The 13,601-nt window shown below is 41.8% G+C and overlaps 2 protein-coding genes across 17 annotated transcripts in view; one reads left to right on the forward strand and one right to left on the reverse strand.

Moving 5' to 3' along the window:
- Positions 1-6,072, forward strand: part of Cttnbp2nl (CTTNBP2 N-terminal like) — a 61,026-nt gene extending 54,954 nt beyond the window's left edge. For all 4 annotated transcript variants that reach the window (XM_078027026.1, XM_005337623.5, XM_021734765.3 and 1 more), the window contains 2 exons: positions 730-837; positions 1,931-6,072. In XM_078027026.1, coding sequence (XP_077883152.1) covers positions 730-837; positions 1,931-3,412 — 1,590 coding nt within the window. In that variant the 3' untranslated portion in view covers positions 3,413-6,072. The remainder of the gene's footprint in view (positions 1-729; positions 838-1,930) is intronic.
- St7l (suppression of tumorigenicity 7 like) overlaps positions 1-13,601 on the reverse strand; it is a 255,364-nt gene that overhangs the window by 99,834 nt on the left and 141,929 nt on the right. Inside the window, exon 15 of one of the 13 annotated variants that reach the window (XM_021734772.3) lies at positions 9,010-9,544. The exons of the other annotated variants lie outside the window; for them this stretch is intronic. Coding sequence (XP_021590447.3) covers positions 9,320-9,544 — 225 coding nt within the window. The 3' untranslated portion in view covers positions 9,010-9,319. Of the gene's footprint in view, positions 1-9,009; positions 9,545-13,601 lie in introns of those variants that run through there. 13 annotated transcript variants of the gene reach the window in all.

Consider the following 13,601-nt stretch of genomic DNA (forward strand, 5'->3'; position numbering starts at 1 on the left):
TTGAGCAGATGTTACTGAATAATCCATTTCCATTCAGTATAATGTGCACTTATCAGCAGGATCATGCAGAAAATGTCCCTTTAAATTTGTCCCTTTAAATGGGTTTCATCCTTTGGCACGAGGATAAATAGAATATGAGGAGGCAAGTTAATTAAAAGACTTAAGAAATCTCCACTTGTGATCCCAGTAACCCAAGTCTTTTTACATGCAGGACGAAGTTGAGAGAATCTTTTCACCTTTTATCTACCTATATAAAAATGTGTTGTTAATGATGCATGATACAATTTGGATGTTGCCTCTTTAAAATGTTCAGTTTCAGGCTTCCTTTTTGGTCCTTCATTCATTTGAGGATTCAGAGGAGAACTTCAGGTAGAGCTTTCTGTGGTGCTGTCTCGCACTGGCCCCTGACCACACCAAACTGCCTGAAACTTCTCAGACTTTCTGTGAACTCTCAGAAACCCTCTGGACTCCTATAGCTTATTATTTGCTCTCTTGTGTTTACATACCATTCTGTATCTACTTCAGGTAAAGTAAATATCTTGTTCTGTAGCACATAGTTGACATGTCTCACACCACTAGACAGTGTGCTCCTTGATGGCCCTGGCTGGATTTTATTTATTTATGTATTTATTTAGCCTCTGGAATTATCTCCAGTGTTTAGTTAGGCACTTAGTATTATAAGTGTGATTCCTTGATATTTGGAAATGAATTTTTTTTTAATTGTTAAAGGTAATCCTAGACCTAGAAGAAGAAAGGCAGAGGCATGCACAGGACACTGCTGAAGGAGATGATGTCACCTACATGCTGGAAAAGGAGAGAGAGCGGCTGACTCAGCAGGTAATTAAGATGGAGGGGATCACAGCAGCCTAGAATAGCATTCCTCATGGATTATCCTGAAGGATATAAGTTGGTGTGCTCAAAAACAGGACTTTGTGGTCAAGTCAGGAAACTACTGGATTATACATAATTAAACAAGTTTCTAACTTTTAATTTGTTAGAACATTTAGGATGCAGAATTACACTGTGTTTCAAGAACAGTATAGAGTAGTATTCCATATTTAGCAAATCTATACTTTTATAAAATCCTTTTATTTATTTAATTAATTATTTTTAAATTTATTTTTACAGTACTGGGGATTGAATCCAGAAGCACTCTACTACTGAGTCTCAATCCCAGCCCTTTTTATTTTGAGACAGGGTCTCACTATGTTGCCTAGGCTGGCCTTTTCTCTTCTACTTCTTTTTATTATTATTATTATTTAAATTTTTTTTAGTTGTTGATAGACCTTTATTTTATTTATTTATATGTGGTGCTGAGAATTGAACCCAGTGCCTCACACATGCCAGGCAAATGCACACTACTGCTGAGCCACAGCCCCAGCCCTAGCCCTCTTTTTTAATTCTCATCATGGTTGACTAAATTGGTTTTTCTACCCATTAATGGGTTTTAGAGTTTGAAAAATACTCACTGAAAAGATTCCTCCAACCATTTCCTCTCATTCACTCTGTGCAGTAAATAAAGTTGGGAATACAAAACAGACTACATTTCTATGAAAAGTATGATTCAAATGCAATCATTTATGTTGGTTCATTTTTAAAACCAGAGAAAATTACTGTTGAAATTTGAAAGTTGTGTTGTGTATTCACCACAAAATCTGGCTTAATAGCTTTCTGTTTTGTTTTGAGGGGTTCTATGTATTCTACACACACCTGAAACATAAGGAATCATTAAATTCTCACTGATGACCCTGAAATAATTAAGAGCTAGAAGTGCCCCCTAAATTATCAAAGATGAAATCACAGTGTGTGCATTCATAGTAACCCTGCACCAGGGAATAGGCAGCCAGGGCACTCTATTTAGTAATCTCAATTTTCAGTGTATCTCTGTTTTCATACTCTAATCAAGATATGTGGTGGCATTTTTTTCTAGTTGGAATTTGAAAAATCCCAAGTAAAAAAGTTTGAAAAAGAGCAAAAGAAGCTCTCTAGTCAGCTGGAAGAGGAGCGCTCCCGCCACAAGCAACTCTCATCCATGTTGGTGCTTGAGTGCAAGAAAGCCACCAATAAGGCTGCCGAGGAAGGGCAGAAGGCCGGAGAGCTGAGCCTGAAATTGGAGAAAGAGAAGAGCCGGGTGAGTAAACTGGAAGAGGAGTTAGCAGCAGAGAGGAAGCGAGGCTTGCAGACTGAGGCCCAGGTGGAGAAGCAATTGTCTGAGTTTGATATTGAAAGGGAACAACTGAGAGCAAAACTGAACCGAGAAGAGAACCGGACCAAAACTCTGAAAGAAGAGATGGAAAGTTTAAAGAAGATAGTGAAGGACCTAGAGGCTTCCCACCAGCACAGTATCAGTGATGAGCAATTGACGAAACCAGTAACTATGTCCAAAGGCACAGCAACGGAGCCTCCCATGCTAGTGTCTGTATTTTGCCAAACAGAGAGTGTTCAGGCAGAAAGAATCCATGGAAGCAGCATAACCAAGCCAACAAACGCGGGGCTGCCAGGTCCCACCACTCCTCCTTATTCTTATGCAAAAACCAATGGCCATTGTGACCCAGAGATACAAACTACCAGGGAGTTGACAGCAGGCAGCAGTGTAGAAAACCAAGTGCCTCCGCGAGAGAAATCTATAGCACTGACCCAAGAGAAACTAGTGGAAAATGGTGGGTGTCCTATAGGAACTGAGACTCCAGCCCCAATGCCCAGTCACCTCCCTTCCAGTGGCAGCTCACTGTCTCCCAGCAGCACTGCCTCCTCCTCTCTAACATCCTCTCCTTGCTCTTCACCAGTACTAACTAAACGGTTATTGGGGTCGTCAGCTAGCAGCCCCGGCTACCAGTCATCCTACCAGGTAGGGATCAACCAGAGGTTCCATGCAGCCCGGCACAAATTTCAGTCCCAAGCAGACCAGGACCAACAAGCCAGTGGTCTACAGAGCCCTCCATCCAGGGATCTATCCCCCACCCTCTTAGATAACTCTGCTGCCAAACAGCTGGCCCGAAACACAGTCACTCAGGTGCTCTCCAGATTCACTAGCCAACAAGGGCCAATCAAGCCGGTCTCTCCCAACAGTTCTCCTTTTGGCACAGACTATCGAAATCTGGCCAACACTGCCAACCCAAGAAGTGACACCAGCCATTCACCTACTCCAGGGAAAGTATCCAGTCCTCTGAGCCCCCTGTCTCCAGGAATCAAGTCCCCTACCATCCCCAGAGCTGAGAGAGGAAACCCTCCACCTATCCCACCCAAAAAACCTGGCCTCACCCCTTCTCCATCTGCTGCAACCCCACTGACCAAAACGCATTCCCAGGCATCCTCTTTGACCACCACAGAAGACCTTGCCAGCAGCTGCTCTTCCAATGCTGTGGTAGCTAATGGCAAGGACGTTGAAATACTTTTGCCTACCAGCAGCTAGTCCCCAGGAGGGAGTCTCCAAATCTGACATTCCATCAGATTTCGTCCAAGAGGTCAGAATGAGACCATTGAGTCAGATTATGTTATTTATTTTGATAGTAGCTGAAACCATCTGTATAATACATTTAGTGTATTTTACCTTTTTGTATTTTTTTAAGTAGAAACTGAGTAGTTTGGATTTGTATGGCTCACATCTTTGTACTGAAGCTAGAAAGACATTGCAAAAATATTCAAGCTCAGCAATCACCCTAATGTTGTGATCAAGAAAGTTAATTGAGTACCAGGTGGTGATCTGCTGTTTATTTCGGGACCAGAATTACTCAACACTCATTTTGAATTATGCAGAAGTGGTTCATGCAGATTTTTATTCCAGATGAACATGTTTTAAAAGTGCCTGAAATAAGACTGCCATATGAATGTGATTCTGCAGCAAAAACAAAATGGATCATTTAATTGCAGAAAGAGATCCTCTGTGAACTCTGAATGTCAAAAACCAACACTGCGTTTAATCCTCTTTTACTGTTTTTTTTTTTAATTTTAATACAAGCTTTGTGTTCTGAAAACAAGGCTGCATAAGTAGGATGGGAATCCTTCTAAAGGTGGGTGTGAACTCTCCATAAAGCAAAGCTTTATAGAGCCCTTGAGAAGCCCTCTTGAGCATTAAAGAGTTGGGGTGCTGATTTTCTTACACTTTTGAAAAATTAAGTCGTTCCCAATTTCCTGCATAAATTCTTGAATAGAATGAAATCACACCTCCATTCAAAAATGTCTTCAAGCATCTACTGTTGTTGTGTAAGGAACTTCTGATTGCTTTTACTTGAATAGGAAATGGTTACTCATTTTGTATAAAAGTTTTGCAACAGAATGAAATCTTTATTCTGTAATCAAAAAGCAATAACTTAAAATTCACTCTCTTTCTAATATTGTAAGTCAGAACTATACAGGATTTACCAAATTGTTTCATTTATTCTCTAAGCTGCCAGCACTTGTCTGTATCTGTGGAACCAAATTACCTTTTACCTAGATGGAAATATACATATATCTGTATAGATACATTATCCCTTTACATTTTAACATACACACACTTAAAAACACATAAAAATATTAGTATGATTATATCTTTGGAGTTTGCAATATAGCTTAAAGGACAAGTAGAATTGCATATTAAGATTACCTACCAAAGCAATTAAATATGGCTGGGACCCAATCAAAGGAGGAATCTCATCCACAGGGAAGTGGAGAGATGCCAGATGAAGCCTGTCCTCAGCATCATAAAAAGGCACAGCTGAACTAACCCCAGTGTCACAGAACTCAACTGTTCATGTGAATGAGTGAAACTGGTCACTCCCTCAAGTGATGTCAAACTGCTTGGTGCTATGGAACATGTAGCAAACTGAAGTGCCCCACCCACACTTAAAAGGGCCACCCCATTCAGCTCCAGCTGCTTGCTGCTGTGTAAGAATGTTAGACACAGGTTACCAGCTCTTCTAATTTTTTTATGAAATCCAAGTTTTCATGAGAAACTTTCTCATTTTTAAATAACAAGAACTGACTCAAAAGTAGTATAAGTACCACTGGTTAAACAAACGCTTTTGCAACTGGATTTAGCTTGCAAGCTGCTAATTTCCAACCTCTTTCATTCTTGAAACTGCCATGTCCATGATAGTGAAGACAGAAGCCTCAAGACTTGCAACTGTATGGCTAGTATACTCCTGACCAAGTCCACAGAATCTGACTATTCCCGTCTTCCAAACAGGGTCTCCACTCTCAGTTCAGACATGGTGGTTATATGATTTTTGTATCCACAGGGAGAAAGAGGCCTTCATGTTCACATACATTCTCTTAGCCAACCTCTCCAGTAGACCCTAACCTGCTATAATTTAATTCTGTTTCTTAATCTGAGTTGAAAGGGGAAAGGCAATTGTGAAAATTAACGTATAAATCACAACAAAGTATACAACTGACTCCACAGCTAATAATTTGATTAAGTTAAATACGTTAAAAGAAGAAAATGCTATTGATGCCCCAGAGTATCTATCAAAATGATGAGGGGGTATCTTAAACTTTCCAAAGCTATCATGTTAAACTTTATTCCATTGCATAGCCAAAATGAACAGTGTTGATAAAATAGCTGAGCCTTCTAAATAGGATGGAAGGCTACAGTGCCAGAGTTATTACCTCTCTTGCTTTAAATGGTAATCTTAAAAGTTGCATTGTGCTCTTCCTTTGTTTTGGGATAGATATATATAGAGAGATGCTATAAGGAAGTTTATTTCTTAGGAAGTGCACTGAATAATGTATTTCTTTTACAGTGTAATATGGGGGTGGGGATATGCAAGAGAAATGTGTATTTTTGCTAGTTGCCTATCTTCTGAGATAAATAAGCACAATCCTGCAATGGATCCAGTAATTCAAGTTAGATATTATAGATTAGTATTTAAGTTTGCTGTAGGTTGTGTGTGTATGTGCTAAGTAAAAGTTCCACAATTCACAATTTTGGTATTATCCCACGTTGAAAAAGCTGTTACTGGTCAACAGATTGTAATGATGTGCAAAATATAAGCATTAACCAATCTTTAACATATTTGTAAAGCCAAATGTACCATGCAGAAGTCTTCATTCATTTTTATAGCAGATTACATTAAAACAAGTTGAATCATACTGTCTGGGGGAAAATAGTCTTGTTTATACAAAGTGAAAAATGTTGCACAATTTGGGCATATTTTTTGAGAAGGGGGGGTGGTGGTGTAGAGGAAGGACTTGATGATGGCTTTGAAAAACCAGATGAAGTCGACAGACCCATCCAGGTTAGACCTCATAATGGGACATTTATTTTCTTTCAAACCATAGAACTAGGAGGAAATATTTTAGTAATCCAGTCTGTAAATTGTTAAAACTATCCTGGGGGCTCTGGGCCTTTAGGAAATGTTAGAAAACTATAGCCTCTATTTCCAGAAAAAATAGATATGCCTGTATACAAAATTTGTTTGATAGCTTCACAGGAACCAAAAACTTGAAGCCATTGTTGAGTTATGTACTCCAGCATAAGAATGCCTGATCTTATCCTGGCTTCTTATTTCCCATATGACTAATTCGTTCCTTGTTTCCTAGTCTAGTGCTACACTGTTTGCAATGCAAGTTAGAGCCAGACAAGAGCACTTGAAAAATCCTTTGATGTACAAAAGATGTTCAAACCCTGTGCATGTTTACATGTCTTAAGTTTCCAGCATTTAAGCCAATTAATGATAATTTCAACAAACACTAGCTATATCCGGTTTCCCATGACAGCCTGAATGCTGCCTTGTCAATATATATATGTGAAAGGAAGAAAGAATTTATTAAGAGTGCTTCTGATGTTTAGTCCTTAAAACAGCACTGTTTTACTCTCCCCCCCACACACACACACACACACTGGGGATTATTGAACCCAAGGGAGTTTTTCCACTAAACTACATCCCCAACCCTTGCTAAGTTGCTGCAACTGGCTTCACAAGTTGCTGAGATAATAGACATGCACCATCACACAGCAAGAACTTCAAATGTCTTGAAATGCTGGCTTCAAAATAGGATGTGGGGGCTAGGGGTGTAGCTTAGTGGTAGAGCACTTGCCAAGTTTTTTTTTTTTTTTTTTTTTTTTTTTGCCAAGCATTTGTAAGGCCCTAGATTCCAGTCCTAGGCACTACAAAAAGAAAAAAAGAACCTGTTTTCATGGTGATTCAGAGGTAGGCAATGAGCATTTTCCACAGGATTTTTAATTTAATTACTATTTAAACTAGTTAACAATATTTGAGAGCCTGTCCACCTATCTTTTCACATTATCAATGTACAAATCATTAGTAAAAGCAAAAGAGGAAGGAGACTGGGGTAATGGTTCTACCCAACTGCATTATGCTTAACTATAAACAAATAAACAAAAAAAAAGATTCATGGAGAGTTGGGCCAGCTGATGGAGGTGCTCTGTGGTCACTTTATTGGTAGTGGGGAGGGTGGGGGTTCCAGGGGATTGAACTCAGGGACACTCAACCACTGAGCCACATCCCCAGCTCTATTTTGTATTTTATTTAGAGACGAAGTCTCGCAGAGTTGCTGAGGCTGGCTTTAAACTCCAATCCTCCTGCCTCAGCCTCCTAAGCTGCTGGGACTACAGGAGTGTGCCACCATGCTTGGCTTGGGGTCTCACATTTTATATATATATATATATATATATATATATATATATATATATATATATATATATGTTATTAATAGACCTTTAATTTATGTATACGCAATGCTGAAAATCAAACCCAGTGCCTTACACATGCCAGGCAAGTGCACTACCGCTGAGCCATATAGCCCTAGCCCTTTAGGGTCACATTTTTATAATGCTTTATAGCCCTTATTTGTTCTTTCAAAACTTGTTATTCACTTGTGACCTGAAGAGATGTCTTAGCTTCTGAAATGGGTTTGCCAGAATGTCAATGATATTTGGATCAAGAGGACTGGCTTGTGTACCAAGCATCATGGTAGTGTTTTCACATACCTGTTACCTTACTAATCCTCCCAAGGATGCTGTGAGGTTTATTATCCCCATTTACTGATGAATAATTGAGAACAAGAAATTTGTTCAAGGGCCCTTAGTAAGTGACAGCCAGGATTTCAAACCTATTGCTAAATGAAAAACTCTTTGAGATGTCCTCAATTTAATTCCAAAAGGCCATTGTTGGGAGGAGAGATGAGGTAAAGTTAATCAGTAAAAATCTATAGGCTACAGATGGCTACCAGTGGGTACTGGGATTGAACTGAACTAAGTTCTTTTTTGGGTTTTTTTTTTTTTTTTTTTTTTTGGTTTGTTTTTTTGCTGGGGGTGGGGAACATACCAGGAATTGAACACAGGGGGTGCTTAACCACTGAACCACATGAACTCATGATCCTCCTGTCTCAGCCTCCCTAGCCTCTGGGATTACAGGCATATGCCAGTGCTCCTGGCTTTTCTCAGCTGTTTTTGAAATAGGGTCTCCCTAACCTGCTGAGCCTGGCCTTGAACTTGTAGTCTTTCTTCCTCAACCTCCCAAGTTGCTGGGGTTACAGGCATGGGCCACCATACCCAGCTCTGGTCTATATTCTTGAATGTATGTTAAAATCTTAACTACTAAAAACACAACTGCATTTATTTATTCATTTATTTCTTTTTTTAATTCTTTTGCCTTTATTGTCTCATTTTTTTAAGAGAGAGGAGAGAGAGAGAGAGAATTTTTAATATTTATTTTTTTAGTTTTCGGCGGACACAACATCTTTGTTTGTATGTGGTGCTAAGGATCAAACCCTGGCTGCATGCATGCCATTCGAGCACATTACTGCTTAAGCCACATCCCCAGCCCCTATTCATTTATTTCTAAAAGTCATAGGATGGCATATATACAAGAAAAATAAAGTTGTTAAAAATGTTTACTAAAAATACCCTAGCCTATGGTGCAATGCCTATAATCCTAGTGGCTCAGGAGGATCACAAGTTCAAGGCCAGCTTCAGCAATTTAGTGAGACCCTCAGCAACTTATCAAGATCCTATCTTTAAAACAAAAGAGGTGTAATTTGTTGGTAAAGCACAAAAAAGAGAGATCTTATTAATTATTTATTCCCCTCAAACAACCAGTTTGAGGTATCTTAAGATAAGCCAGAAACCAATGTAACTATTTAGAAAGACACAAGTATAAACCTGTTCCCTACCTTCAGGGTACTCTAAATTTAGTTGAGAGCAAAACACTTAACTAAAAGTTAGATGATTCCAGGGAAAACAATTTGATAGAACAATGCTCGTGAGCTTTAAAAGCCATATAGTTTTTGAAGGTGATCCTCACAAGAGCACTGTGGGAGCTCAGGGGTGGTGGAAGAAAAAAACAAGTAAAAGGGGAGCAAATGTCTTCTCTCATCAAAGCATTGTTTTCCTAGGGTTCTGCAATATCTCCCTGTTTGATTCACTTGGCTTGCCTTGATTTGAAGATGAGGTCAGAGGTAGAGGCACAAGAAGTCCCCACAAGCTGAGTCTGATTTGAGGGAGAATGACAGTCACTAAAGATTCTTTTCTCAAGGATGGGTCTGCTGTAAGAAGCCACAACACTCTGCAGAACATTTTCTGGTAACTTGTAGGAATGACCTAGGAACATGCAAAGGTAGGCTGTGAAAAATTCTTGATGGCAAAATGGTACATAACCCATATATGTCCCCTACTGCCCTTCTTCACACCCTCTACCTCTTGATTAGCCACTGAGAGAAATGAAATTTTTTAAAACAAATAAGTCCTGTAATCCCAGCAGCTCTGGAGGCTGAGACAGGAGGAGCTCGAATTCAAAACCAGTCTCAGCAAAAACTAGGTACTATGCAACTCAGTGACACCCTGTCTCTAAATAAAATACAGAATAGGGGCAGGAGCTGTTGCTCAGGAGCAGAGCACTTGCCTAGCATGTGTGAGGCACTGGGTTTGATCATCAAACCAGTGATAAAAAAAATAAAGGCATGCTGTCCACCTACAACTATAAAAAAAATTTTTAAATACAGAATAAGGCTGGAGAAGTGGCTCAGTGGTCGAGTGCCCCTGAGTTCAATCCTTGGTACCCGCTCCCCCCCAAAAAAAAGAAAGAAATGAGTCCTGGTACACTGGCAAGTGAGTTATTTCTTTGGAGGGATGTGAAAGCAGCTTTTGCTCGTCCAAAGCCTTAGTGTCTTTATTACAGGGAGACTGGAGACAGGGAATAATCACATGACTCTGTCCACACTGCGAAATGGCACTGAGAAACTACTGGGAAGTGTCAAAACTAGATAGGCCTTAGCCTGGAGAGTCATCTACTTAATCTGACAAGAATCCTGCTCACCAACCGGGCATGGTAGCACACGCCTATCCCAGCCACTCTGGGATTACAATGTCAAGGCCAGCTTGGGCAATTTAGCAAGACCCTGTCTTTATTTTTAAAAGTAAAAATAGAGCTGGGACTGGAGTTTAATGGTAGGGCACTCGCCTGGCATGCGTGAGGCACTGGGTTCGATCCTCAGCACCACATAAAAATAAATAAAGGTACTGTGTCCGCCTACGACTAAAATATATATATATATACAAAAAAAAGTAAAAATAAATTAGCTTAGGGGTAGAGCACTTGCCTAGCATGCTCATAGTTCTGGGTTCAAACCCTAGCACCATCAAAAAGAAAAAACGCCCACTAACTCAATGAAGGATATAGTTCCCTAGGAACACAGAATGCTTGACAGTAAATGGCCCTCAGCTATAGCACCTTAGAGAAGCTGCCTTAACTGGAAAAAAAAAAAAAGCAAAAAAAGTCAGTTTGACCAAGTTATGTCTCCTTCCATGTGCAGCTTATATACAAAGACTAACAGGTGTGAAGTTTATATTGGCCTCCTTGTCCCAGATGGGAAACTCTGCAGGGTCATCCCAGCTTTAATACCCCTTGCGGGGTTGGCTCAGACCTTTATTGGGACTTGCAGCTCAAATCTTGCACATCCTGCCCCCTTTTCCCTTCTGCTCCCTAGGTGTGGATCCCATGGGTCCAAGAAGCCTCCTGCCATCTAATCTCCATCCCAGAGTCTACACTTCATTTTGCTTACAATTAAGTCTTCTAAAAGAGGGAGGGCATATTTTCTGAATATTTATATGGGCCCATGTTCTTCATAAATTATTTTGCATGTTACTTCATTTAGTCTACACAGCTACTAAAAGAGGTCAGGGTGGGGACTGTAGTTTAGTGGTAAAGTGCTTGCCAACCATGCTCAAGCCCTGGGCTCAATCCCCAGTGGGGGTGCGGGGAGAGGACAGTACATCATCCCTACTTGACAAGAATATATCATCCTGACACAATAAATTGCCCAAGGTCCTACAACAGAGCAGGGCTGAGATTTAGTCAAAGCTAGGATTCAAACCCTTGTATATTTGGTTTTCAAAGCCACATTCTTTTTACTGGCCACACTGGTATGTGCTTGCTGATAAAACTTAGGATGCACAAAGCCCTGGGTTCAATCCCCAGCACTGAAACAAACCAACTAATACATTTTGGGAGTTTAGAATATTATATCGGGGCTGGGATTGTGGCTCAGTGGTAGAGCACTTGCCTAGCACTACATTAAAAAAAAAAACTAAATAAACAAAGGTATTGTGAACATCTACAACTAAATTGTTTTTTAAAAAGAAAAGTAATTTACCATCAATCATAGACCTAAATATGAATCCCCTAATTTATTAGCTTACTTTTGAAACCTTCAGCTAGAAACAGGTTACTGAAGGGACTGGGTTTTATGAGGAGAAAGTTAAGGCTGATTTGCCTACACATGGAGTCATCAAATACGAGAGCTACTGGAAGCTTAGAATCCCTTAATTCTAGCTCCCTTATATTAAAGATGAGAATGAGCCCTAAAAAGGCTAGGTGACTTTCCCAAGCTTACAGGTCTAGTTCATGGTAGAGCCCAGACAGTCATCAGTCTGGCTCCCTGGGTCGGCCTCAGCTCCTCCTATGCTGGCCTGGGACCAGCAATATCCTAGCCCGGCCCTGGCTGCTTCCTCAGGCACTCCTTCCTCAACTCCATCCACAATGTCTGCCTTTGATCTTGTTCACCTAGGCTGCCCCATATTCCAGCCCTTGCCCTCTGCTCAGGCTTCTGGCTGCCTGCTACACTTGTTGCCACAAAAATCCTGTCCTGTTCTCTGAACAGGTTTGACAGCTGGAGTGAGGGTGGGAGTGGAGAGGATGGTGGAGCTCAGCTCCCAGGCTGTGCCTCTGTCTGGCATCAGCTCTGGAAAGAACTTACTCATAGGCATGCCTGGCTCCTCAGGTGTAGCCGGGAATTCACAGGAGCTCTGGCATCTACCCCTCCCTGCTCCTGAATGTCTGGCCAGCCACGCCTACCAGTGGAGGGGCTGCTGTGTGCTTGAGGAGAGGTGCCGCCTAGTCCTCCACCTGAACTCAAGCCCACAGCTCTCCCAGGGAGGGCCTTGTGAATTCTCAAAACTGCCATATCTCCCTCCAACTTAGTGTGCACTCTCCGTCCTCCCTACCCACCTAACCCAGATCAAAGCCTTCTAGGACGGTGCCTCAGAGCAGATGGGTGTCCTCAGGAGGCCCCTAACCCAAAGGGATTGGGGGTGGTGACAAAGCACACACAGGCCCTTCTTCATCCCTTGCGTGTTTTCCCTCTCCTGAGTTGTGGTGAGTCAGCGCCACAGGGCCACACACAAGGCTCCCATTCAGAGCTCATTTTCCTTCTGCTCTAACTCAGATCTTGGCATCTTTGAATCCTCACTCTATGTGGGCCTTATTCTTGCCATGGGAAAGCTCTGCTCCCTGCCCTGTGCCTCCTCTCTTTCCCCCAGCACTCCCCACACATACACCCACATTTCTCATCCTTGCCTTCTGAGAGTTGGCAATCCAGCTAGCTACAAACAGGACAGAGAACAAAATAGAAACGTTAAGCTATTAAGTCCCCAATCACATATCCAAGGGTATTTGTTGCTGCCATCTCTGCAGCCCTGAGCTGCAGATGCGCTGTGCCCAGCCCTCATTTATATGGTTATTAAGTGCTGGCCCGGTGTCAAGAGTCAGGCTAAGGGTTGGAATTTACACTCTAAGGGTGGAAGAGGTCTCATAAAGGTGGTATCTCAAGCATAGTGCTGGGCAGGACACAGCAGGTGTCCAAATAGGTGATGTGCCAAGTGCCTGAGAGGGTCTGTAGGGCAGGGAAATCCATGGTCCTAGAGATTCAAGAAATCTGATTGAACTCTGGGCCTTGAACATGCTAGACAAGAGCTACACTAAGTAGCTCTCTCAGCTCAAGAAGCACCTGATTTTAAAAAACAGAAGCGGGAAGGATCTTGGGTAGGCTCACAGGGTATACCTACACTCTATACAGCAAGGGATGAAAACGGAGTTTGAACAAACTAAAAAAACCCTGAAGAACGAAAGCCTTGTAGTTCTGTCCAACTCTGGGCAAGTCAGCAAGCCTCCTTCTTGGTTATCAGTCACATAAATATAGTACAGAGCGGCCCCCGGGGGTTTTGTGCCCTGCAAGCCCTTGGTGATTACCTCTCCCTGGACTCTGACTCCGCGGCAGAGGCGGGCTGGGGAGGTTGCCTCTCTGGATTGGAGACGCTGGGTTCTGAACTAGTCCCGGGTCCTCGGTGCCGGCGGCTCCTCCCCGCTGGCAGCCCCGCCCTC

This window comes from Ictidomys tridecemlineatus, chromosome 11 (assembly GCF_052094955.1).
Source record: "Ictidomys tridecemlineatus isolate mIctTri1 chromosome 11, mIctTri1.hap1, whole genome shotgun sequence".
In the NCBI taxonomy this organism is placed as follows: domain Eukaryota; kingdom Metazoa; phylum Chordata; class Mammalia; order Rodentia; family Sciuridae; genus Ictidomys; species Ictidomys tridecemlineatus.